This window comes from Phalacrocorax carbo, chromosome 2 (assembly GCF_963921805.1).
Source record: "Phalacrocorax carbo chromosome 2, bPhaCar2.1, whole genome shotgun sequence".
NCBI lineage: Eukaryota > Metazoa > Chordata > Aves > Suliformes > Phalacrocoracidae > Phalacrocorax > Phalacrocorax carbo.
Window position 1 is genome coordinate 16,074,398 of NC_087514.1, and position 24,106 is coordinate 16,098,503.

General features: G+C 43.0%; 1 protein-coding gene across 1 annotated transcript; it reads right to left on the minus strand.

Annotated features, from left to right (window-relative positions):
• Positions 1–426: 426 nt before the first annotated feature.
• Positions 427–22,940, minus strand: SLC30A8 (solute carrier family 30 member 8). The gene is made up of 8 exons (XM_064445427.1): positions 22,861–22,940; positions 15,516–15,720; positions 11,459–11,597; positions 5,348–5,501; positions 4,642–4,831; positions 4,134–4,239; positions 1,688–1,822; positions 427–690 (listed from the first exon to the last, which is right to left on the minus strand). Exons 1-8 carry the CDS (start codon positions 22,938–22,940, stop codon positions 545–547), a joined length of 1,155 nt encoding a protein of 384 aa, XP_064301497.1. The 3' UTR covers positions 427–544.
• Between the last annotated feature and the right edge of the window lie 1,166 nt (positions 22,941–24,106).

Consider the following 24,106-nt stretch of genomic DNA (forward strand, 5'->3'; position numbering starts at 1 on the left):
GATATTTCCCTTAATATGCAAGAGGAGAGGGAGTGTCTGCCAAAAGGCAGGGGAAAGCCCATGCCACTATCTCTTTCTTTCCCAGATCTCTTCATCCCTTGTGCTAATTTAAATTTTTTCTTTTATCCTGAGTAAGTGTTGAGCTTTGCTAACACCATACTTATATTTCATTACATCTTGTGATAATTGATCTGCTGGTAATTTGAAGGTTGATTAGGTTTTTGTTACCTGTGATTACAAACACTCTTAAATGTTGTTTCAGTGCCAATCTGCTGCTCTAGTAAGGAATAATTTAGATACTTTCTCTTGTAATTGAAAGTAACCGCTGATGGACAGGTAATCTAGCTGATGGGTGGACCTAATACGTGTTCTCTCCTGGTAGATGGTACCAAAAAGTAAAGGTCCATGCGTTGCTCACAGTGGCAGGGCTTTTTAATTTTGTTAATTACCATTTGTTGTTAATCAGTTACATACAACCAGAATATATAGTCTCCATTGACCTGTAAGAGGGGTGATCGTTATTTTGCATAGCGTACTGCTCCCTTTAATCCCTGGGCTCTTGACAGAAGATGCAGTCTCGTTTCTGATCCTCTCCTGATTCAATCTGAATGGTGATGGTGTGGAAGCTGTAGTGCTCAAACAGGGCCTGAGTAATAGCTCTCAAAATCTTCTGGCTGTCTGCTGTGTCTGCTATAGAAAGCAAGCAGAAAATAATCAAAATGCACATAATACTTTAAAGAGAGTAAGGGTTTACTGTTAGAAACTTTTCACAAACTCCTAATAAGAAGTTTGTTTTGAGAAGTGTTTCTTGTCCTTTTTATCCTCCTTTCAGGAACCTGCATGTCAGCAAAAGTTTGTTCATTCAAACATGGTCGGAATATGCAATTTTGGCCAGAGCTGAGCTAAGAGTAATCACCAAAGAAATTCAGTCTGGCAGAAGACTGGAGGAAAGCAGGAATACTTAATAAAGATTCATTCATCCAGTCAGGGAGCAGCAGCAGTGCCAAGTGATTCGGGTAGCTGATAGACCCACTCTTTCTGAGAAGTGAGGACTCCATGGAGGACTTCGCCTCTGAACCTGTTCTTGGCCAAACACAGGTGGAATTTTTTTCTTAAACATTAACATGTACAAAGCAAACAGATAAACAAAAAAATCGATCTGGGTAGTGGACAATTTGTCAACAGGGATAAGGACTACATTTTTAAAAATTATTTTTAAAGATTAGCTGTTCCCCTAGAGTTACCTCTATGCTTCAAGCTATGGTTTAAAGGTTGTTTTACAGCTAGAGATGCATCAGGAATGCAGATTTGCCCTGTAAGTTTTTCTTACGGGGATCAACAGTTTTCAGGCTTGACAAATCTACTCCAAAATCTATTTGATATTGTGAGAAAAATCCAGCCTGGGTCTAACTCTTCTAAGTTATTTAAAATATCTTGTAGTTTACTTCCTTGCCCCACAACCTTTGCAGTTTTCAAGTTTTGGGATAAGTAGAGGTCCCTGTTGTCTTGGCAAGATTTCCAGGAGGAGGATTTGAGAGCTTTTTGTTGTTATTATTTTTCCAACAAAATTATGACATTTGTTTTAACAAGCAACAGATATACAGTCAATTGTATCCCAATCAGGAGAGGCTGACCTTTACTAGGCAGCAGCTGAATACTTACTCCCTGTTTACAGAAATTTACTGACCTGTGGCAACATGAGCAGATAGAATAGTTTGATTCATTGTCAGAGACCAAAGATGAAGATTGTGAACAGACTCCACTTTCTCAACTGCTAAAATTCTTGCTTTCACTGCATCATAAGCAAATCCTTTTGATGTTCCTGAAAAGGAGAAATAGGTGGAAAAAATTTTTATGAGATAAGAATGATGATCATTAGAGGAAAATGCATCATGAACCTTTATTTAGTTAGATATATAATTTTTATTCACATGTTCAACACTTTGGAAAGCCTGTCTATTTCAGAGTTCACTATGAAATTTAACCCTATCCCTTGTTTTGCACTTCTCCATGGAAGAATGAGACTCATGCATATCTTAGGGTATACTCTGAGGGTCCAGTTTACATAGGGAAGTGAGCTGTTTAGCCAGATCGTGTTCTAGTTTTTCACCAGCATCTTTTGTGAGTGCAGATTTTATGACATCACCTGAGTGCCTCTGAGGGATTCTGTCCTCAATACATTTATATAACAGAGAAGCATCTGTTTAGCAGAGAAGGAAAGACAAACAGAGTATAAAATGGTTTGACTCAGGAATCTTAGATGAGATTAGATCCCAGGTCTAGTTATTGAGCAGATCGGTGACTGTTTTCCTAGATGAGCCTTCTTACAAAAGATGATGGTGGTGATGACCCTCATTCAGAGAGAGGACAATTGTGATAGGATGAGTTGCATCATGAAATTCAGAGTTTAATCTAAATTCAAATTTGACCAAGGAATTTAACTACAGATCTTCCCTGGAGTGAGACCTGGGAGTTTGGAAATGGACCTCTACGCCCACATAAAAAGCTATGCTCATCATGCTTCACTTGGATCAGTAAACTGAAAAATATTTTTAATGCCACTAGTTATGAAGTAAAATAATGATAAGCACAGTATTGGTTAATTTTGTCTTTCATACCATAATTGATAATTATTTGTAATCATTAATGACCTCAGTGTCATATGCTTTGTCCTATCCATTTATTACAAGAATGATATGCTATATGGAGTACCGACTTGGTAGAATATGATGCTGACATGCCCATGCTCTTTAGAGAATACCATGGACAGTCAGTGCCTGTATGACCCAGTCAGTTGCAGGGGCTGACACCCCAGGACAGACTGGATGCATGGGGTAAGAGCCACTTCCAATAGCAGCTTCAACGTCCAATTTCTGTTTAAAAAATTCTGGGCAGAATATGATACTTAAGAGGTGGGAGGGTGGCCTCAGAGACCTCCCCAGAGGTCTCTCCCAGACAGCGTAAAAGGACTGGCTGCAGAGGGGAACAGAGCATTGCCAATTTTGGTATGTTAGCACTGCTTATGGCATCTGGGAATCACTGCTCTGAGAAAGAGACCCCTGAGTGTCAGGGGCTGCCAGGCCTTCCTGGTAGTTTGATTTTTTTTTCAGTAATCAAGAGATCATCTGATTTTTTGGCAGCCAAGATACAGCCAGTTACTGCACTCTGTCTATGTACACTTCTACACAAATATATCTCTCTCATAATGAAAGCAAATCAACCCTAGAATGAAGCCTTTGTGTAAAACCATATTAGAAATCTTTCTTGAAACAGAACTAGGTGCAAAGTGAAAGAGAGAAGTAAATAGCCATGCAGACAGTCACACTGAGTAACTCGCATCCATTCAAAACCTACACTGTTAGAGCTACTTTTCCCTTTAACCTTTATCTCTTCATAGCTGAGAAAGCAGTTGCATTATATTGTTCCGTGTAAGGAAGGCAAAAACATGCATCTATGACTGCTCAACTGAGTTGGCATTGCAAATCAAATGTTCAGGCCCATGGCTGACAGGATTAAATATTGCTAAGCCTAGTTCTTCTTGCTGAGAATTGTCTATTCCCTTGCACCTGAATGCTAATGGAAAGCTCCAACGGCTTGCTTTTCTGGACTGGTGTAACTTAAAAACCTTTTAAACTTCTGCCTCTAACACTCAGCCTATTTCACAGTCACAGTTCAAAGCACAGTATTGTTCTTTTCTTTATGTGTTTTTTTTTTGTTGTTGTTTGTTTGGGTTTTTTTCGGCAAAGATTTGTATTTCACATGGGTAAAGGAATTGCACAATGAACAAAGTGATTAGACATCTCATATGCCAAAGGGGTGATAAAAAGCAATGTAACACATACAACAAAAAAAAAGTAACTCAGTTTTAGGAACATATTGGGAGTTCATTAGCAAAACACCAGTACACAGATTTTTACGAAAACTGGCATATGTATAAATATTCTAGCGCAGTGGTAGAAAACAATTTTGATTAAAATTGTAATTAGGTTTAAAGTATGATCAGAATTATGAGAATATTGGAAACTGATACAGAAGTGTGCTATTATACTTTTGTCAGCGAGTATAAGCATTATGGAGAAAGAGATAGAAAAAAGCCAAAATATAACTGCATTGATTCTGGAATCAGGTCCTACCTTCCATTAACACAATCAAAATATCCCTTAAAATGGTGATGGTAGTTGCCAAAACAAAGATGGAAAACACAAAGGTGCAGATTGGGTCAGCTATTTTGTATTCTGGCTAGAAAAACACGAACACATCACTTTGTTAATTTCATTATTGTTGGTTATTGCCATTTTTAATTAGTTCATCTCGAAGAATAATATATTCCATTCATCTAGTGCAGAGTGAGTGCTGAACTCCTTTCCCAGATAGGAAGCCTCAGCACAGGGAATGAAGGCTCTACAGTGAAGAAAGGGAGAGACACCAAAGTATCCTCCTTGCAGTTGAAACACCAACAAGCAAGTGTTACTCTCTCAAAGTCATTTCAAATCCCATGAATAAGTATAATTGACTTTGACTAAATTACAACGTATATCATTAAGACAGAAAATATAGTTACATAGTAGCTAGTGTCACAATGCTATGGAAATAACTGTTATCCTTAATTGCAAGGAAGGCAAGTGAACTAATAAAACTAACCTTAAAGAAGATGATAAGTGCACTAATTAACACACTAATACTCTGGAATAGGTCTCCAATGGCATGCACAAAGGCTGCCCGCAGACTGGCATTGCTCAGAGCTGCCTTTTCCGGAGGGGCTGACACATGTTCCCTGGCTTGTGCCCCATGGCTGTGCCCGTGACCAGTCTGATGCAGAATCAAGCTTAGTCTGCAAGAGATGTGAAGCTGCAAATATCAGCATGGTTATTGCATCTCTGAAAGCAGTGATGTCACGTACGTCATCAGTCCTTTCACTTCTGAGCTGAACAGTAAAATCACACATATTAGATAAAAATGCAGTGTGGCTAAGCAGACAATTCCTAGGTGAGTCAGTGTTTTTTATACAAACAACAAAGTCTGTGAGCAGGTCAATTAATGAGGCCTCATTTTCTGTAGAGTGCTTGAATGCTCTGACATGTAATAAAAAGTGAGATGGAGATTAATCTTTTCCTGGAGTTTGCGCATTTATAATTTCCTTTCCCATTGTGGCAGCTAACAGAAAGGAGACCAACTGCAGCCTTTGATGAGAAGCAGGATCTCTCTTCTCTACCCTTTTCCATATTCTCATGACATTCATAAACACGTCATATTTTTGAGGCCAATACCTCTCTATCCTTTCTTATTGAAATACAGGAGCAGGTTCAAGGTCCAAAAGTTATATGGAGAGGAAAACAAAGTAACTTACATGATGTTGGCGAGCACAGCACAAGCAGAAGTAATAAGCATCACTGTAGCATCAATATCATAATCAGGGTGCAGCAGCCTCATGCTAGCCAAATACGTCAACACACCAGTCATCATCCAAATGATTATCATAGACATCAAAGCTCCCAGAATTTCTAAGAATTAAAAAAATCTGATTTTAACAACAGTCATAACAGAAACACAAGAAATTTTAAGGGATTGCTGGCAATGGTTCCAGGTTTGTGAACTTTATAGCCAGCAGTGTTAGCTCTTGTGTGTTGTCAGCCTTGATGCTCACAAAGAATGGGCCAAACCCTTCCTGATCAGGGCAAACCCAGTGGCTGCCCAGGGCAGCCCTGTGCACGTAGTGGTAGCGCCTCTGGGATAATGTATTTAAGAAGGGGGAAAATGTTGCTGTGCAATAGCAGTTGCAGCCAGAGAGAGGAGTGAGACTATGTGAGAGGAACAGCCCTGCAGGCACCAAGGTCACTGAAGGAGGGGAGGAGGTGCTCCAGGTGCCAGAGCAGAGATTCCCCTGTAGCCCGCAGTGAAGACCATGGTGAGGCAGGCTGTCCCCCAGCGGCCCATGGGGGTTAACAGTGGAGCAGAAATCCACCTGCAGCCCACGGAGGACCCCATGCCGGAGCAGGGGGATGTGCCTGAAGGAGGCTGTGATTCTGTGGGAAGCCCATGCAGGAGCAGGCTCCTGGCAGGACCTGTGGCCCCGTGGATAGAGGAGCCCACGCTGGAGCAGGTTTGCTGGCAGGACTTGTGACCCATGGGGGACTCGCGCTGGAGCAGTCTGTCCCTGAAGGACTGCACCCCGTGGGAGGGACCCATGCTGGATCAGTTTGTGAAGAGCTGCAGCCCATGGGAAGGACTCACATTGGAGAATTTTGTCGAGGACTGTCTGCTGTGGGAGGGATCCATGCTGGAGTAGGGGAAGAGTGGGTGGAATTGACTGCAACCCCCATTCCCTGTCCCCCTGTACTGCTGGCAGGGAAGGAGGTAGGGAAATAGGGAATGAAGATAATTCCTGCGAAGAAGGGAGAGGTGGGGGAAAGGTGTTTTAAGACTTGGTTTTGTTTCTCAATACTGTACTCTGATTTGATTGTTAATAGATTATGCTAATTTCCCCAAGTCAAGTCTGTTTTGCCTGAGGTGGAACTGCTGAGTGATCTCTCCCTGTCCTTATCTTGACCCACGAGCTTTTAATTGTATTTTGTCTCCCCTGTCCAGCTGAGGAGGGGGAGTGATGGAGCAGCTTTGGTGGGCACCTGGCGCCCAGCCAGGGTCAACCCACCATGAGGATAATAAAGTGATTTTTTTACACCTTACGTAGTTGCCTGGCCCTGCCAGTATGATTTGAAGGTGCCAGGAACCAGCTCCCCTCCCCCAACAAGGTTATTTTGGTCACGCGATCAGGGTTTGGAGGGAAGGAGAGAGTCATGGCTCACTCGATCCCAATGGCAGGCATAATCACCCTCCAATAGTCTCCCTTGTTTCTGCAAACCTCTTGTCACTTCACACTTCAGAAAGGTAGTGACAGCCCCTGACGAGGTCCTGCCAGCAAAAGCTCTCCTCTCCTGGGACTCATCCTGCCAATGCCACAAAATCATTTTTGCGCCACCAGCAGTGATGAGGACAAAAGAACTTATTTTTTCCCTGGGGCAGCAAAATTTAATTTTGTCTCTATTGGCTCTGAGTTGGGCTCACATAAATCCAGTCCCCAGGGCCACCTTTTATTGCACTGCCATAGGCGAGGTCCGGGGATGTTCGCATGGACATGCAGCATGTTTTTAATAGGATGTGGGACTTGTAATTGCCATGTGACTTGAATGGGTAAATGTGGCACTTTATGAGCACAGCTGAGACAATACCAAGGAAAATGAAAGTTCACAGTACAGTGAAAGGCAGTAGACAGCCAGAAAGAACAAAGCACTTGCACAGACCTCCACTGTCAGTTCATGAAAGCAGCTGAAACTCAGCTTATGACTTTGACTATATTTATATAAGGGACACACATTTTGCAGCAGCCCAGGCTCCAGATGCTTATCAAAATAACTATTTAATCTAAAACTGACAAATAATGAATGAAAGCGCACTGACAGGGGAATCTAGTTTTGCTTAAAAGCAGATAGAGAGGAGCTGATATAAAGCATGGTGTTTATATCTTCTGATTAACCTGGTGTGTATATTTTCTGCAAGTTACAGGTTGAAACCCAGCAAACCTGGCCCAATTGAAGGTGTTGATGGCTATGCTATCATTGCCATGAAAGGAGCCTACAGCTTTTGCAAACACCTGTATGAATGTCTGTGTGCATGTGTGCATACACTCCACAGCTGAAAAAGTCAGAGGTCATCTTTACCTACATATGTAGGTAGTATCTTAGCAAGACTTTAGCTAAGCTTACAGACCAGTTCAGTAATATGAAATGTTTTACTGGAGATGTTCTCAGTTACATTTCTTCAGAACTACTAGCACTAACAGAGCACAGCAAACAATAGCATAGGATTGTTTGGGAAACTCTGAATCATACCAGAGATAAAGAAACTGAGGTTGAAGAAAGCTCTGCTACCTGGAGATACGTTGGCTCATTCTATCAGTCTCCTTCAATATTATGCTTCTAGCCATGTTGCTGAAAGCAGCTGCACACCCAGAGGATTGTGCTGAACTGCTGTCTTGACTGATTCTGCTGCCTTGTTCTGGCTTGGAAAACAGGAGGCATTCAGATGGCTCCTGCTAAGCCCTGTCATACGCAGTCTTTGCATGACAAACCCTATCGATCAAACTCAGAAAAGCAGCGAAAAAATCATCTTCCAGTGTCATGGAGGGCTGCACCTGCAAGACTTTGGTAGTCAGCACACAGTGACTCTGCCACCCACCTGACTGCCCACAGCTACTCTATTAAGGCACCCCCCTGCACATTAAACTGGAAATATAGCTGGGAAAATAAGCAAAAAACAGAATAACTATCATGGAATGCAATTACATAGACAGTGACATTTGATACAGGACTCTCTCTGCTATCAGGATAAAAGGGCAATAAAAAAATTGGTTTTGAAGTTCTGCATTGCAATGACAAAAACCTAAGAAATCTAACACAGACTGAGGGTGAAGTTACATGAGGTGGCTGAACCTGGCTACCACCTTGACAGCAAGAGAGAAGTCTCTCTTTCACTTTCCTTTATTCCCAGGCTAAGAGAGCATAAACACAAAAAGTAATTATGGATCGACTGATGGTAAGTAGCAGTTTGCTAAGGCTGAAAAATTCAGCTGTGTGTCAGCAACATAATGCCAGCCACGCTTCAGTCATATGAAACCTCCCCCTCATCCAGCAGCCTGTTTCCAGCAGAGTTGGTAGAATATACTTAGGGAGCAGTGTAAAGACAGGATAAGTATGGCATATGTCTTTTCTGGTACATTCTGCAGCTACAGGCATCCTTGGCCTGCAGACATCCTGAGTCAGAAGCTGCTTCTGGACCTTCATATTGAACATCCTTGAAGCATTTATCATCTGAGTCCTCAGTTCACATGAATGGGCTTCTAGAGCCATTTGAGATACACTGACACCTCCATGAATGACTTGACACAAGATATGTAGTTGACCCATAGCCTTCTAGAGTGGCAGCTGAAGATTTTGTAGAAAACATTAGGACTTTTCAAATAGCACCAATCCCTTACATATGAGCAAAAATAAATTGAGCCCTAAAACAACCAGAATAGGATTCTTCTCCAGACCGAGGCAAATCACAGAATCATAGAATGTCCTGAGTTGGAAGGGACCCACAAGGATCATCAAGTCCAACTCCTGTCCCTGCACAGGAAAACCCCAAAATTTACACAATATCTCTGAAGGCATTGTCCAAGTGCTTCTTGAATAGCATCAGGCTTGGTGCAGTGACTGCCTCCCTGGGGAGCCCGTTCCAGGGCTCCACCACCCTCTGGGTGAAGAACCTTTTCCTAAGATGTAACCTAAACCTCCCCGGGCACATCTTCCTGCCATTGCCTCGGGTCCTGTCATCGGTCACCAGAGAGGAGATCAGCGCCTGCCCCTCCTCCTCCCCTTGTGAGGAAGCTGCAGACGGCGATGAGGTCTGCCCTCAGCCTCCTCTTCTCCAGGCTGAACAAACCAAGTGACTTTAGCCGCTCCTCCTATGGCTTCCCCTCTAAACCCTTCACCAACTTCATGGCCCTCCTCTGGACACTCTCTAGTAGCTTTATATCCCTAATGCACTGTGGCGCCCCAAACTGCCCACAGCACTCGAGGTGAGGCCGCACCAGCGCAGAGCAGAGCGGGACAATCCCCTCCCTCACCCGGCTGCAGCGCAGGGCCTGATGCACCCCAGGGCACGGTTGGCCCTCTTGGCTGCCAGGGCACACCGTTGGCTCATGTTCAACTTGCCACCGACCAGAACCCCAGTTCCCTCTCTGCAGAGCTGCTCTCCAGCCTCTCCTTCCCCAGTCTGTGTGTACATGCAGGGTTGCCGTGCCCCAGGTGCAAAATCCAGCAACTGCCCTTGTTAAACTTCATACACTTGGTGATTGCCCAGCTCTCCAGTCTGTCCAGATCTTGCTGCAGGACCTCTCTGCCCTTGAGAGTCTCAACAGCTCCTCCCAATTTTGTGTTGTCAGCAAACTTAATTAGTATTCCTTCCAGTCCTGCATCCAAGTAATTTACAAAGAGATTAAAGAGTACTGGCCCCAAGATGGATCCCTGCAGAACCCTGCTAGTGACTGCCCACCAGCCCAGTGTAACCCCATTTACTATGGCCCTTTGAGCCCGACCCATCAGCCAATTGCTCACCCACTGCATTTTGTGTTTATCCAGCTGTATGCTGGATGTTTTGTCCAAGAGGATAATGTGAGAGACAATATTGAAAACTTTACTGAAATCCAGAAAGATCACATCAACTGGCTTTCCATGATCAACTAGGTGGGTCACCTTGTCATAGAAGGAAATCAAGGTTGTTAGACAGGACTTTCCCTTCGTGAACCCGTGCTGGCTAAGACCAATGACAGCGTTGTCATTACATTAAAATGTCTCCATGTAGGTGTTAGCTAGACGTCTAAGCTCCCATTATGGGCAATGGACATCAAATTAATGGTGATTCACACAGCGCCCTGACCCATTGACTGACTAAGAACTCATCCTAGTTTCTTAACTACGAGTGTCTGGTCACATTTGAAATGCCCTGGTCTTGTGCTTGGCATCCTGTACAGTCTCCTGTGGGTCTTGTGCCACAGCTGCCGTTCCCATGCATAAGCCTCCAACACCCTAGGGATGTAGCACTAGACGTCTATGTCTAGACAGCTGAACAGAGCCTAGATTTCTGGTGAACGAATCAGAAACTTGGACCCTGTGCTTATATGTGCTGACTTATGTGTAGACATTGATATTTAGGTGTTTAAATCTTGAATAGAATCATACCGCCAGAAAAAAAAAATCTCATAGTTAATATTTTGCTGATCTCTTGTCTTTTGTAAAAGCACTTGTGTTTGATTGTAAGGCTTCTGGTATTAGGGGTTATCTGTAAATATATTGATTTTGGTTGAGGACAGGGAACTTTCAAAATCTACCAGTGCTTCCATCTGACAAAAACCAGTAGTGATAAAGATATATGCAGGGAGAGAATTTAGAAAAATATAAATGTTAAAGGACCTCACTTTTCTACAAATATAACATTGTATCTTTACAATAATTAACTTATTTGCTTTATCGTTCTATAAATGGAGTAGATCCTAATTTTTATGGGTATTGCTGCTTTTATAGAAACTTGTATTTGCTGGTAGATTGAGGACTCAGTCCTCCTCACACTTAAGTCACTGAAGGAAGTTGCTGTTAGCTCAGCCAAAGCTAGCATCAGCCCAGAACTATGTTCAATAATGAACTGAAAGACATGTTTGTAGATAAGAGATGACTCTGCTTTTTACTTCTTTGAAGCTCACTGGCTTGCTCTGTTTGTCATGTGTCCTGGGGCTTTGAGACCATTAGTGCACTATATTTAAATATCTGCAGCTCTATGTTGGGTATGGGCATGTTTTCCAGTCCCTAGCTATGATGACTTCCCTTTCCTGTTCCACATGTTCATACCGTGACATGTTTGCTACCTGCTCGGTGCCACCCAAAAGTTAACTGCTTGGTGGGAGGTTTGGAGGCAAGCCACAGTGAGAAGAGACTGATCAGGAAGCTTGTCAGGTCCACCAGGATGTGTGCTGCGTCCGTGATCACCGCCAGGCTCCCAGCGATCTGCCCACCTGTGTGAAACACGTGTCCGTATCATGGCTCTGGTCAGAAGTTTGAGTTGACCAGATCAAACTCGAGACCTGTTTTGCTGTGAATCAAAGGGAACATTCAATTTTCAGTATTCATTCACATGACTCAAAACTCTTCAAAGTTAGTTTGATTTGTACCTCATTCATGCAGTGAAAGGTATGAATTAATAGAAAATAAGTTAAATTTCTTTGTCGGATAGAGCGAGAGAGTTCTAAGGACAATAAGAGCTGTGATACATTAGTGCTGTGATTATTCTACTATTGGAGTCTTTTACTGTAACTATTTTAATATCAGGTTTCTTGGTGAAAAGCAGTATTAGGGATCACATTTCCAGTACCCTCCCACTATCTCTTTACGGTTTGCTAATATTTTTATGTACACACAAATACTCAGACTCTTAGTTTATGGGATTAATTTCCTATTTGTTATAGGAAAATATGCACGTTCTTCCTGCGTTTGGATGGCTGGATGCCCAACTTTTATTTGTCACAAACAACACTAAAACAGGAGTAAAAGGAAAGGTCCCAGTAGAAGAGCTGTGATAAACAACCAGCCATTTTGGTGAGGGCACAGAGAAAAATGTTCTGTTTGCAGGACTAATCTATCATTTTGCATCTGTAAATCATGAGTTGGTTTTGCTGCTAGAACTGGGAAAATGTGGCTGAATGTCATTTTATTTTGGGGGGTTTTGGTTTCATGTGAATTCTGACCCCAAAAAAAAAAACCAAACCAAGCCATTTTATGCTATCTGAAACCATGTTTTTTTTACCCAGTATGTCAATTATCATTATTTTGCCAAATTCTTCTAACCATGTCTCAGGGCTAAAGGCAAATACAAAGAAACTAAAAGATTGCTCTAAACTACCCCAGCTGCCAGTGGCTGCAGGAGAAGACAAGGATCACAGGCAGGGAACTGCCCTGCCAACTTGTTATAGCAGGGGAATCTTTTCATCAGAGCGGAAATGTCGAAAAATGGAAATGTGAAATAATAGAGCCAAATCATCTAGTTTCTGGGTTTGGCAATATATTACCATCCTTCTCCAGTCATTTAATTAATTTCAGCTCACCTGCTTCTCCAGACCACAACCCATATGAGAATCAATGAATCCTGAAAAACATCACAAAATGCCTCATTCAAACTTTTGGCAAGACACCACTGCCAAAGGGACATGTAGACACAACTTCTGTTTCCTTTTAGTTGGAAAGTCTTCGTGCCAGCAGGATGGACTGTCTGTTTAATTTCCTTCCTTGCACAGATTTTAGATTAGAATACCTAATACTGTATAGTTTGTCACCACAGGAGAATGCATATTGCACATATAGGGTTTTTGTTTTTTCTTTGCCTCCCTATACATCCCATTTACAGCTGCCTGAAAGTTACTTCCCAAAAGAGAGCAGGCATGACTGCAGAATTTGGGGACATCTTATTCCTTGCCATAAAATGAAAAATTCAACAGAATGGGGATTTCCCAGATCATAAGCATGTGTAAATGCACATATACTTTTTGGTCATGACACAGCTCCTGGACTTTCACTGTTTGCAGCATAGCCCTTTCTCAAGTGAGAAGCAATTTTGCATAGCAGAGGGAAGCAGGCTTGTCTGGCAGTACACAGATGTTAATAACCAAGGCATCAAACTATCTTGCAGCAAACGAATACATAGAACACAAGCTGCCTGCAAAACCCTGTTACATTTGAGATCCTGTATTTGCACATCCTGTGGCACAGCATTACAAAAGCTTGCTTCTAGCCTGCCACCTTTGAAAACTGTTGGCAGATTATTATTTCATGTATTGCTGGCATAATTAATACCTTGGGTGAGTTTCTGGGATCTCAGTCTGCTTATCTTATCAACGTGATCAAGTCTTTATATTCTTTTTTGACATGATGACACATGTTGGGTTTGTCTGTCTTTCTGGTCCCCAAATGGAAATAAAGCACTTTGAAATCCACATTTGGTCCTTAACCAGTAAAAATCCTTGGAAAGCACTTTTATATCAGGGCTGTACATAGCCCTGATATCTCCAAATCTATGGAGATGGTGATGGATGTGCACTGGAAGAGAAGATGATGATGATTGCCTTTTGGAGACAGTTGGTGTATCAGGCTCAGCCAACAGTGCCCCTTTTGGGAGAGCAGTAAGGGCCAGCACAGATGGTTTGAGCAAAATTATCACGGGAAAGATCTGGGGATTCAAAGAAGCACAACTTTTAAACCTCTTTGAGAGTGATGCAGCTTTGTTTCTTCTGTTTAGCATAATAATGCCCATGGAAGCTGTTTGCCCTTAAGGGGAGAAGGAAGGAGAACGTATTATTTATTTTCAAGAGTAAAGCCTGTGTAATAGTTAATGGCTTTTATTGCTTTGTATCCATACTCCCAACAAGTGGCCTTTACAAGGGGACTTACTATTACCCACAATGGATGTTTAAGGCTTTGTATACCACAAAGCAGTAAAAACTGTCAGTCACTCAATGGTCAATCATCAGGCACAAGCTGTCTAGCCTAACGATTAAAAAAACTAAATGTATGGTGCATAATTACAAAAATCTCCATAGACTGCTGTCTGTAACTGCACTTAATAACTGGTTTGTCAAAGTTTAATGGTCTGAAGCAAAATGGTCTTCAAGCCTGTTACTTAAGCTGTCACTGCAAAAAAGCTGTATGATTCATTAAACAAAATGAAACATTTAGTTAACATATCATCTGTCCTTCCAATTATCCTCTAGCATTGCCACATTCACCAGACTTAAGCCTACTGATTATATGGTTTTGTTAATAATGCATTACTTCTGGCACTGGAAATTACTGCATGGAGATTAGTGGTATGCACAGGTTTTCATGGGGAAATGCACGTGACCTACAAACAACAGGGCTTCATGCAGATGAAGCGTGTGGGATAGAAGAGCTGGAGAAGCCCCTGCTGGGTTTGGCAGCCAGGAGAGAAGGCAGAAATGCAGCGGCTCTTTCATTGCCTCCACTGCTCACCTGTGGGGAAGACAAAGCCTTTCTATTTCATTTTCATGGGGCTCCAAAGATGCTGAAGCAGGGAAAACATGGCTTTCAGAGGCTGATTTTTGTTACATCCCCTGGGGCACATATGGCAAAAGCCTGTGGGGTTCCTCATGCCTTACCTTACCTCGCCTCACTGCAGAGAAGGGGAAATTAAAGAGCCAGGAACTGTCACATGGGTATAAATATCACAGAAGCCATGCAGAGAGCAGATTGGTGGGACAAAATGAAATCTAAAGCTCTATGAGTGAGCCAAAAACTTATATTGGATATTGTAGGATGGGTCCAGAAGTGAAGGCTAATTAGACACGGGAATAATCTTCCATTGATCCAGAGACACACCAGCAGGCCAATTTAAAAGATAAACGTGACCTGGTATAAATACAGTGACTTAACTGAAGAAAAGCAGATGGTGAATCTGGCCCTGGATTTCCCTGGATCTTGTAGACTGTTGCATTTAGTATCAGCCTGCTGCTAGCAGCCTTCATCAGTGCTGAGGTCTCATTGGTCTGGATGAACATGTAGAATCTTTTAATCTTTTCAAAAAAATGTAACCCAATTTATTAGAAACCTTTTGTGACATGATGCTAAGACATGCTAGCCACCTTTGGCTGAGCTTAAGGACCTGTGAGAACAGTTTAGACCATTAACTGATCCTTGTATTCCTACCCAGATGCAATCCTTAAATGAATATATGAGAATGTTTTGGTAATTTCACTTTAAAAAATCCCCACAATTCTTTAAGGACTGGGGAGAAAGCAGAGTTATTTTATTGCAGGTGGTTTCACCTCTGTGCATCATGGGTCACTGCACTCAGAGTAGGTGCAAAAGGGCATGAATTTGGCTGTGCTGGGTACCAAACTGAGCTCTCTTTGTGCAAACATACTCCCCTGTAATCTCAGCAATCATGAAGAAGATGCAAATCACTGATGCTACACAGAGCTTCCTCCTGGCTTGATGCTGCTCCCTTTTTCTGTTCTCATAGGCCTGTGAGTAGCTGTGACAGTGATGCGCTGGATTAGCTTCAGTATCTTCTGCTTCCTGCTGCTGCCTCTCTTCATTGAAATTCTTCTGATGCCAGCTCATCCTTCGGGATTAAAAGAAACAGAAGGTTAAAAAAGAAAAACCCTGGTTATTTGGGCGTCTAGCCCTGCAGCCCCAGAAACTATGTAATTAATGCTTTCGAAGGATAAAATCAGTGTTGGGAACAGTGGAGCAGGTCATAGAAGAGACTTGCTCGCACAAGCAGGGCTCTGTGGGAGGAAGCTGCACATGAAATGACTGTTCTGGCTGTGTTTCCCGGCTCTTTGGGCTCTCCTACATAACTTAGCAGTTTATGAAACACAGGGTGACTTTCTTAGGCTGTGTATTTTATGCACACCATATAATTTACAAAAAGTCATACCTCATGCAAATAGTAGCCAAATTCAGCATTGCATGGAGACAATTCTACAGGAAAAAAAAAATCATTTTTTTATTCCCAACAGCTTTGTCAGGAAGACTATTTTAAAAAAATTTTAAAAATCTTTTTCTCAAATATAATTGACTAAAGATATTTCTTTCCTCTCTTTGCATGCAGAACTATTTTATCTCAAATTTCCACATATGTACAAAAGCTATCAATCTTCCTGCAGGGCCTAAGAATAGAAAATATTAACCCAAAAGTGTAAAAGACACTTTAAAAAATCAAAGAAATCAGTTCTCCATAGTATGCTGACCTGTTTGTGCCACTGATTTCATAGAAAGAAGTTAAGCAGAAATGGCTCTTTGAACATTGCTCCACCACAAGGTGATTCCCCAGCCAAATCTGCTCTTCCACAAAACCTCAGTGTTGTCCTTCTCAGGGCTTCTGCACAGGAAATATGGGATGGGGGTAGAGAGGTCCAGGGTCGAGCGCATTGCATTGCAGCTGCGAGAGCCCCTGGATGACCATGACATCTGGTGCTATCACTAAAGCAGCCCAGAGACTCCCCCAGGGGAGGCCCCAAAGTGGTTTGGTAAGCAAGAATGTTCCCTCCTCCTTACCTCTAAACTGAGAAGAGCCCAAATGTCAAAAAAATCCCCTAAACCCTATCCCAGGAGACTCGACTGAAAACCATTATGTCTCTCCAGATACAACATCTGTTGCCACAGCAGCCGCTAATGTGATACACCCTTGGCAAAACTTCCTTATACTCCGTATATCAGTATCTCCATACTGAGACTTTTGGGAGCACACTGTGGCATCAAAAGGTGAATTCTGCCCAGATGCACATAACATCCATATAACCACGTGTTACAGCTATCTGAGGTCTGTATGTGCAGGGCCATAGTCCGCAATGCTGTGTGGGAATGCAGCAAACTCCACTGCTGTTTCCAAGTCTCAAATTAGCCTGGGGGCATGATGTAAGGTCAGCTGCCCCCAGTAACAACAACCTCTTTTCTTCATTCTGACTAAGGACTTTCCTTTGGGACCAGGAAGAGTTGTTTCTTCAGTTGTGTGAAGGAGATCTGTGCTCAGGGAGGTACATGGATCTTGGCGACTTTCTGTAGCTTTTCTGCACTGTTTATGGAAGTGTCAAGATGCCTAAAATCTCGCTGGAAAGAAATCATGCCAGTGGCTGCCAATTTGAAGCAGTTAGTGTCAAGACAAAAAATTGCACTGAAGTCAGAAGCTTTTTCCAGCTGTCTTTTTGGGCAGTCTGAGGGGGCTGCAGCTGCTCAGCAGGTCCGAGGTCCTGCCAGGTGCCCCACAGCCTGCAACCCACCGATGGGCAAGAGGCAAAGGCAGCCGCAGAGCTGCAGATGCCTCGGCCCCTCGTTGTGTTCAGCAGCGCCACAGAGGAACTGGTGAAAGGAGAAGCACTTACCCACCTTGGCTGTCAAGCCCTGCAACTCTAGATAATCAGTGTGGATTTGGTTTTGTAAATATTATTGAGATGTTCCAAGGATTGCAACATGTTCCCTGAGTCAGCCTGTTTCCCAGCCAGGTTAGCATGTGGCCTCTGTTTGCTCACCGGTTCCCCCTGTACGTGAGGAGCTTGCATGAAAGAGCAACTGGTCAGATATAATGCCTGATGCCTGGAGACAGGGAGTTTTCTTAGTCCTATTGTCAGTGTTTTCCTTTATTTTCCTTACAACAACAAATAAATGGGAGCTGGACCATCTGGGGAATGGGCTGCCCATCTGGCAACTGGGGTACCCGCTAGCCAGACCTTCTCCAGTCCTTTAGCTTTACATTCATCAGGCTCCTCATGCACTGTGTCACTTATGTACAATATTTTCCTGATGAATTAGACTCTGAAGGTACCACAAATTGATTCCTTCCAGATGGCTGATTAAAATACTGTAGTTCTCTCACTGTCCCCTGGAGATCAGGGCATGCAAGTTTTTCTTTCTTGTGATCCCTCTCTGGAGTTAACTTCCAATGCTTTTCTATAGTTCGCATGTAAAATTAATTTCCCTTTAACTCAGTTTTCATCAGCTGGCACTGAACGTTAAAATCATCATAACGACATGAGTCATGATCAGCTCAACAGCCTCTCAGGGCAGGGATGCCAAAATTACCCCTGCAGATTTCTAAGCCACCAAATCCTTTCCTTGCTCTTAACAAAATAGGTCGCTTTGTGATCCCCCTCCCTTTTTAATCTTTAAGTCTCTCCATCAGCTAACAAAACCTCAGTGTATCACTGAGGGGTACGAAGGCACTGTCCACAGATCTCATTGAACAGATGCAAAAGCAAACAGAGACAGCGTAAACCCACAATTGTCACATTTTTCTGTCCAAAGGGTACCTAAATAAAAGTGGCCCAGTTGTCAGAGGTGGCGAGTATTCACTGCTCCCTTTGAACTCGCAGAGCAGCGTCTGGCCCCATGAGTTAGGAAGACTCCTGCCAGCTCCTGTGTGTAACCATTATTTTTTATTTCCAAGAGCAGCCTGCCACTAATTAAAAGAATCTAAGAGACAGTTTTATAAATGTGTGAATCAAAAGCTTAAGGTGCAGAGATCAGCTCTGTCAAACCATAAACCCCTTCTGAGTGTGTCAGAGCAAGATGTAGCCTTTGAGCATCAGATGTCTGCATCAGCATACTGCAAGCAGAGTCCCAGATTAAAAAATAATCTTTTCTCCATTTCAAATTCTCTTTCCTTTGTAAAAAAAGATAGTCAGGGGAATGTCACAGAAAGGCTCCTACTGAGTCATGCCCTGAAGGGGGGAAGAAGAAAATATTAATACATATTGCAGATTCCACACAAATCATTAGCAAGAGCTTTTGATTACAGCTTCCTTTTATTTGTTTTCACTTGATCTATTGGGTGCCTTGATCTGTAGGCTGATGGGAATAATTGCCATCCTCCTAGACCATTATGAGATCCCCAGTCAAAAGAGGAAAATGTGGAATCACTGCACTTCCCACAGGACATCATCTCCTTCACAAGGGAAAACAGTAATTTTTTGGTGCCTGAAAGGATAATGAAACTGCCTTCAGAGAAAAATTTATCAAAGCCATAGTCACCTCCCTTATGCTGGCACCACTCCGATTTCAACTGATGTACCAAACTTGAATATTTCCAAGTCATTTAAGACCCTGTTTATAGCCTGGCTGTCCAGACCGTCCTTTTTCCTTATTGCGGGCACAAAACAAAGGCAAATATTTATATATTTGCATACATTTAGATGTTTAGTAGATGGATATTTGTCATATAGTTATTTTATTTAGTCTCACTTTCAGGGCTTGGCCACGTATGCGTAAATGTATTGTCAATAAATTTCCTTCTGCATAACAGTATAACAATAGCTGCATGGAGTTAGATCAAAGGTGCATGTAGTCAAATGTCCAAACTCCATCATGAGCATGAGGGAGTATGTAAGGACAAAGTACCAGAAAGGAACATGTCCAGAGCAGTACTGCTCCCCAGTTGCACAAATCTGGAGCGTGGGAGGTTGCTCAACTAGTGTTCGTTTCTAATAGGCCTTTACAGATCTTTCTTCCTCAAACCTGGCTGACTTGAAAGTGCTGAGTTCTACAGTTCAGTTATGGTTTGTGTAAAGATAATGCATCCTTTGTTGCTCTTAAGCTGTCTGCCTGATATTTTAATTAGTTCTTGTACAGTTAGAAATAATGAATGACCATTCCCTGTTTACCTTCATCACATCATTCATGATTTTATGTATCATTGATATACCCTGAACCATCAGTTTCCTGAGATGGTGTCCTAGTTACTTAATTTCTGTTTCATACCTCTTACCATCTCCATTGTAATTTTCTTTCTGAGGTGAAGCAGACATAATGGACATGGCATATGGCCAGTACCGGGCGGAAATAGTTCTTTCTACAGGGTCCTCATGTCACCTAACACAAGGGCAAAAGCAATGGGATGGGTTTTGCTGAGTCCCCTAAGATACTACGTGCTCCTGGGGCCGGCTGGCAAGCCAGCACAAAGGAGACATAACCACAGGGCCCATAGGTAAAACCCTTCAGAAGTCACAAGAGACACCTAAAGTTTTCCAGAGCACTGACTTCTGTAAAGCACATCTAGAATACTGTGTCCAGTTTTGGAGTCCCCAGCACAGGAAGGATCAATAAATTGGCACAAGTTCAGCAGAGGGCCATCAGGGTGGTCAAGGGCTGGAGCACTTGCCCTGAGGGAACTGGCCTTGTCCAACCTCGAGAAGAGGGGGCTCCAGGGGCACCTAACAGCAACCTGACAATATTTTTGAGAAGGTTATTGAGAAGATGGTGCTTTATTGCTGTGCATGAAGGAAGAATGAGGACAATGGTCATAAATTGAAAAGAAAGAGCTTCAGACTGAATATAAGGAAAAAAATTGACTGTGAGGATAATTCAGTATTGAAGCAGATTGCCCAGATAGGTCATGCAGTCTCCATCCTGAGAGATTTTTTACAAGACTAGACCAGATATAGCCCTGAGCAATTGTGTTTGATTTTTTGGCTGACCTCCTTTTGCAGGAGGTTGGACCAGGGAGCTCCTGAGGACCCTTCCAACCCGAATTATCCTACAAGCCTATAGCTGATCTGATTTCCAGAGAGCTCAGTTAAAGCCCACCCCCTTGTAAGCATTTCAAGTTTGGCATGGGAGACCTCAATGCATCCGAACATGCTAGTGACAACAGACTGACTTGGCATGTACAAAATGCTCTGTCCCACAGCTTGTGTGCAGGGAACAGGGCCTGTATTCAGACTTCCTAGTCACATGGCTAAGATAAAAAAACATTTTGTTCCCTATGTGTTGTAATAATGGCATTTATTAAAAAGAAAGAGGCTGGGCAATGGCAAAGATATAGGCAATGTGTGTGCATAATAAATTCTGTTGAAAGCATTAGAGCTGTTCATTAAGCCTACGCAGAGGGAACGGAAAAATGTGGTAATTTATACCAAAGGCTAAAATGAGCTTATTGCTACTGATCGGCTTAAGACACCTGAAGCTGTGCACTCAGCCAGTCTGTGCAAGCCTGAGCCCAGCAGGCTGCATCCCCACCGCCTGGCTGGCTCCAGCCCCTGGGCTGGCACCCCAGGTCACTGGGCTGCAAAGGAGAGCAGGGCGAGGGCTACTCCTGAGCTGTCAGCTCCCAAATGAGAGGGAGACCCCAGCTTTCAGCCCCCATTTCTGGTTATTGCCGTAATGGAGTAATTAGGTCATGCAGTTAATCAAACTTCACTTGGCAAGAAAAGCTAAGAGGAGGTGCAGCACAAAAACCACATGCCTGGACAACAAGTTCTCCTTCTCCTGGGGAGCTGCGTTACCACTGCTGTAAATCGGGCACCTCAGGACCTCTCCTGGGTCTGGAGGTCCTCAAGCTCTGGAGCTGCTGGGAATGTCTGCAGCCATCAGCCCAACAATTGCAATTGTTGCAGTAATTTGCCCCAACTAACTTAAATCCTAAACTAAGAAATCATTGTCAGAAAGAAATCAACTCCTCCAGAAGGTAAATCAGCTCTTAGATGGGAGGGTCAGCTGCTGGGGGTTACTGCCTCTGATGTGCATCCTGCCCCTCTTCTCACTGGCAATATTCCCTGTTCCTGGTAATCCAGGGAAGCCAAGGGCTTCCTCAAGAGGCAGCCTAACAACTCTCCTTGTCTCAGGGCACCCCCTCTCACACCATGTAAAGGTTTCATCCAGAGATGTCCTTGTGTCCAGAGGTGGCAAGGAGCCAAAGGACCTCAACCACTGAAGCTATACTCACAAAACTGCAAGCTATTAAAAAACCTCTGAGATTCTTCAGTAACAAAAATGAATTGCAGAATCATACAGGATCTTTTAAAAATATAAATATTACCACAAAAGTAATTTTGGACAGTGCCATGTATATTTATGGAGCCATGTAATAATATTTAAATAATAACCCAGACATTCAAATGACTAAAATATGATGGCAGTGACTCCAGTATAAGAACATGGAGAGACAGATTTCCATTTGAACTGACGGTGTTTACGCCAAGTTTCTGTCCCACATGTTTTAGGGGAGCCAAGCAATAAATAACCTGAAAACCAATGAGATAATGGAAATGTCAAGAGGTGCTAAGCTGTAACTGAGCAGCTCTTTTCTTTTAAAAATACTTGCTGGTTTGAGTCAAGAGAAAGAACGAAAATAAGTTCAACTGCAAAGCTATTTTGTGATAGACATTTATACTCATTTTTTAACCCAAGCTACAGTATATGTTTTCAGAGGGTCTTTCCTCACTCAAGTAAGCATTTACTCACAAGACCTTTGGCACACAAGAGGTACATCAGCTTCAAGTCTGACAGGCTATCCACATGAATAAAGTTCTGCAGGATCAAGTCCTTAAGATCATCACATTTCTTTCACACCAAATAGATTATTTAGACATTCAAGCATGAAGGAGCCTTGAATCAGACATGGTGTCAATAGCACTATTATAATTCAGCCTAAAATTGCAGCATAATCCATGAGGGTTTGCATTCTACAATAAATCTACTAAGCTTATAAAATACATAGCAGGAGACACTTGCTTCAACAATAGATTGGTTCAATCCATCACAGATGCAGACACATCAGGCTGCTGTCTAGTAAATGCATCAAGCATTTAATAAGAGAGTTTGGAAAGAAAACAATCAAACAAAACATTTTGAAAATAATGGAAGATGTTCCCTGTACGCACTGTGAAACACCCCATTCTTTGATTTCAGCAGCCCATCGGCAGATCGGTGATCTTGTATTGCTCTCAAAGACAAAGCAATGGCAGTGAAGGAAACAGAGCTGTGTTACCTGTCTAGGGCCAAGGAGTACTTCTTGGTGTCCCTCTCACTCACAAGGCAAGCTCTTTCAAGACCATTTTTGGCAGCCATCAGGAAAATCGGTGGGGGTTTCTTTTTTCCCCCTTAAACTCTCCTTGCTCTGTTGGAAGCGGATGTGGGCAAAATGTCCTCCCAACTTATGCAGAAGTCTCTGCCAAATGTTTTTAAATGAAAAGTTTTTAATAATCTTCTCAATAAACCCACTGCGAGAGAAAGCTGCTTTCCTAGTGCTGGTGGCGTCACTGACATGCCAAACAGCAACTTGCTGAGCGTGTTAGATTGCGGGGTTTGGGCCTCCCTCTCCTTTTTTTTCATTTTTCCCCTCCATGTTTGATGCTGTGATACACTCTTCGGTCAGGCGGCGGGTGCGTGCTCTCCCGCTCGCTGGCTCAGCGTCAAGCGCAGTGGTGCGCACACCGACATGCACACAGGCGCTTGCCTGGGCATGCTGAAAGGGAGAAGGAAGGTGATTAAAACAGCCCGAATTGCCTGGAAACAGTCAAACCACTGTTTGCCTTTCTGCTTCCTCAGCCTGGGAGGAAAGTACACCTCCCTCACCCCAGCTTGGCGCAAGCCACTTTAACCTAAGCGATCACTCTAAAGACTTATTTCTACCCCTGGCACGTTTGCTCCTAACGGTTCAAAACAGAAGAGACCGCTTATTATTGCTGCTTGTGACACAGGTTATTGAAATCTTCATTTCACCAGGAAGGACTGCGGGTTGTTATTTCTGCTTTATTTGGTTTGATAGTTCTGTCGACAGCCATGGTCCCTGGAGGAGAAGAGAAGACCTCCAGCCTCACCTCTCTTACAGCCTGCCCTCAGACATGCTCTTCTGCACTAATGGGAAATTTTGCACCGGTGCGGTCTCTGTTTTACCATATTCTCGGCAGAAGCAGGCTGTGATTAAGATCTCTGCCCATGCACTGCCTTCACAGGAGAGATTAGAAATAGGCAGTGAGCAAATGCTGGGTGCTGCATTTAAATTCTGCATCTGTTTTTTTTACCATGGGTAGCCTAATATTTATACGATGAGCTGCGATCTCCCCTTCCTTCTCCCAGCTTGCGGAACACTTACTCTGTCTGAGATTCATGGGGGCAGGGAGGCACATTTGTACATTATATAAATGCAAAAATCTGTTTTATGTCATCAGAGATCCACATGTTGCCTCCCACATGTCAGCTGTGCAAACACTTCCCTGGAACCTGTAAGCCAA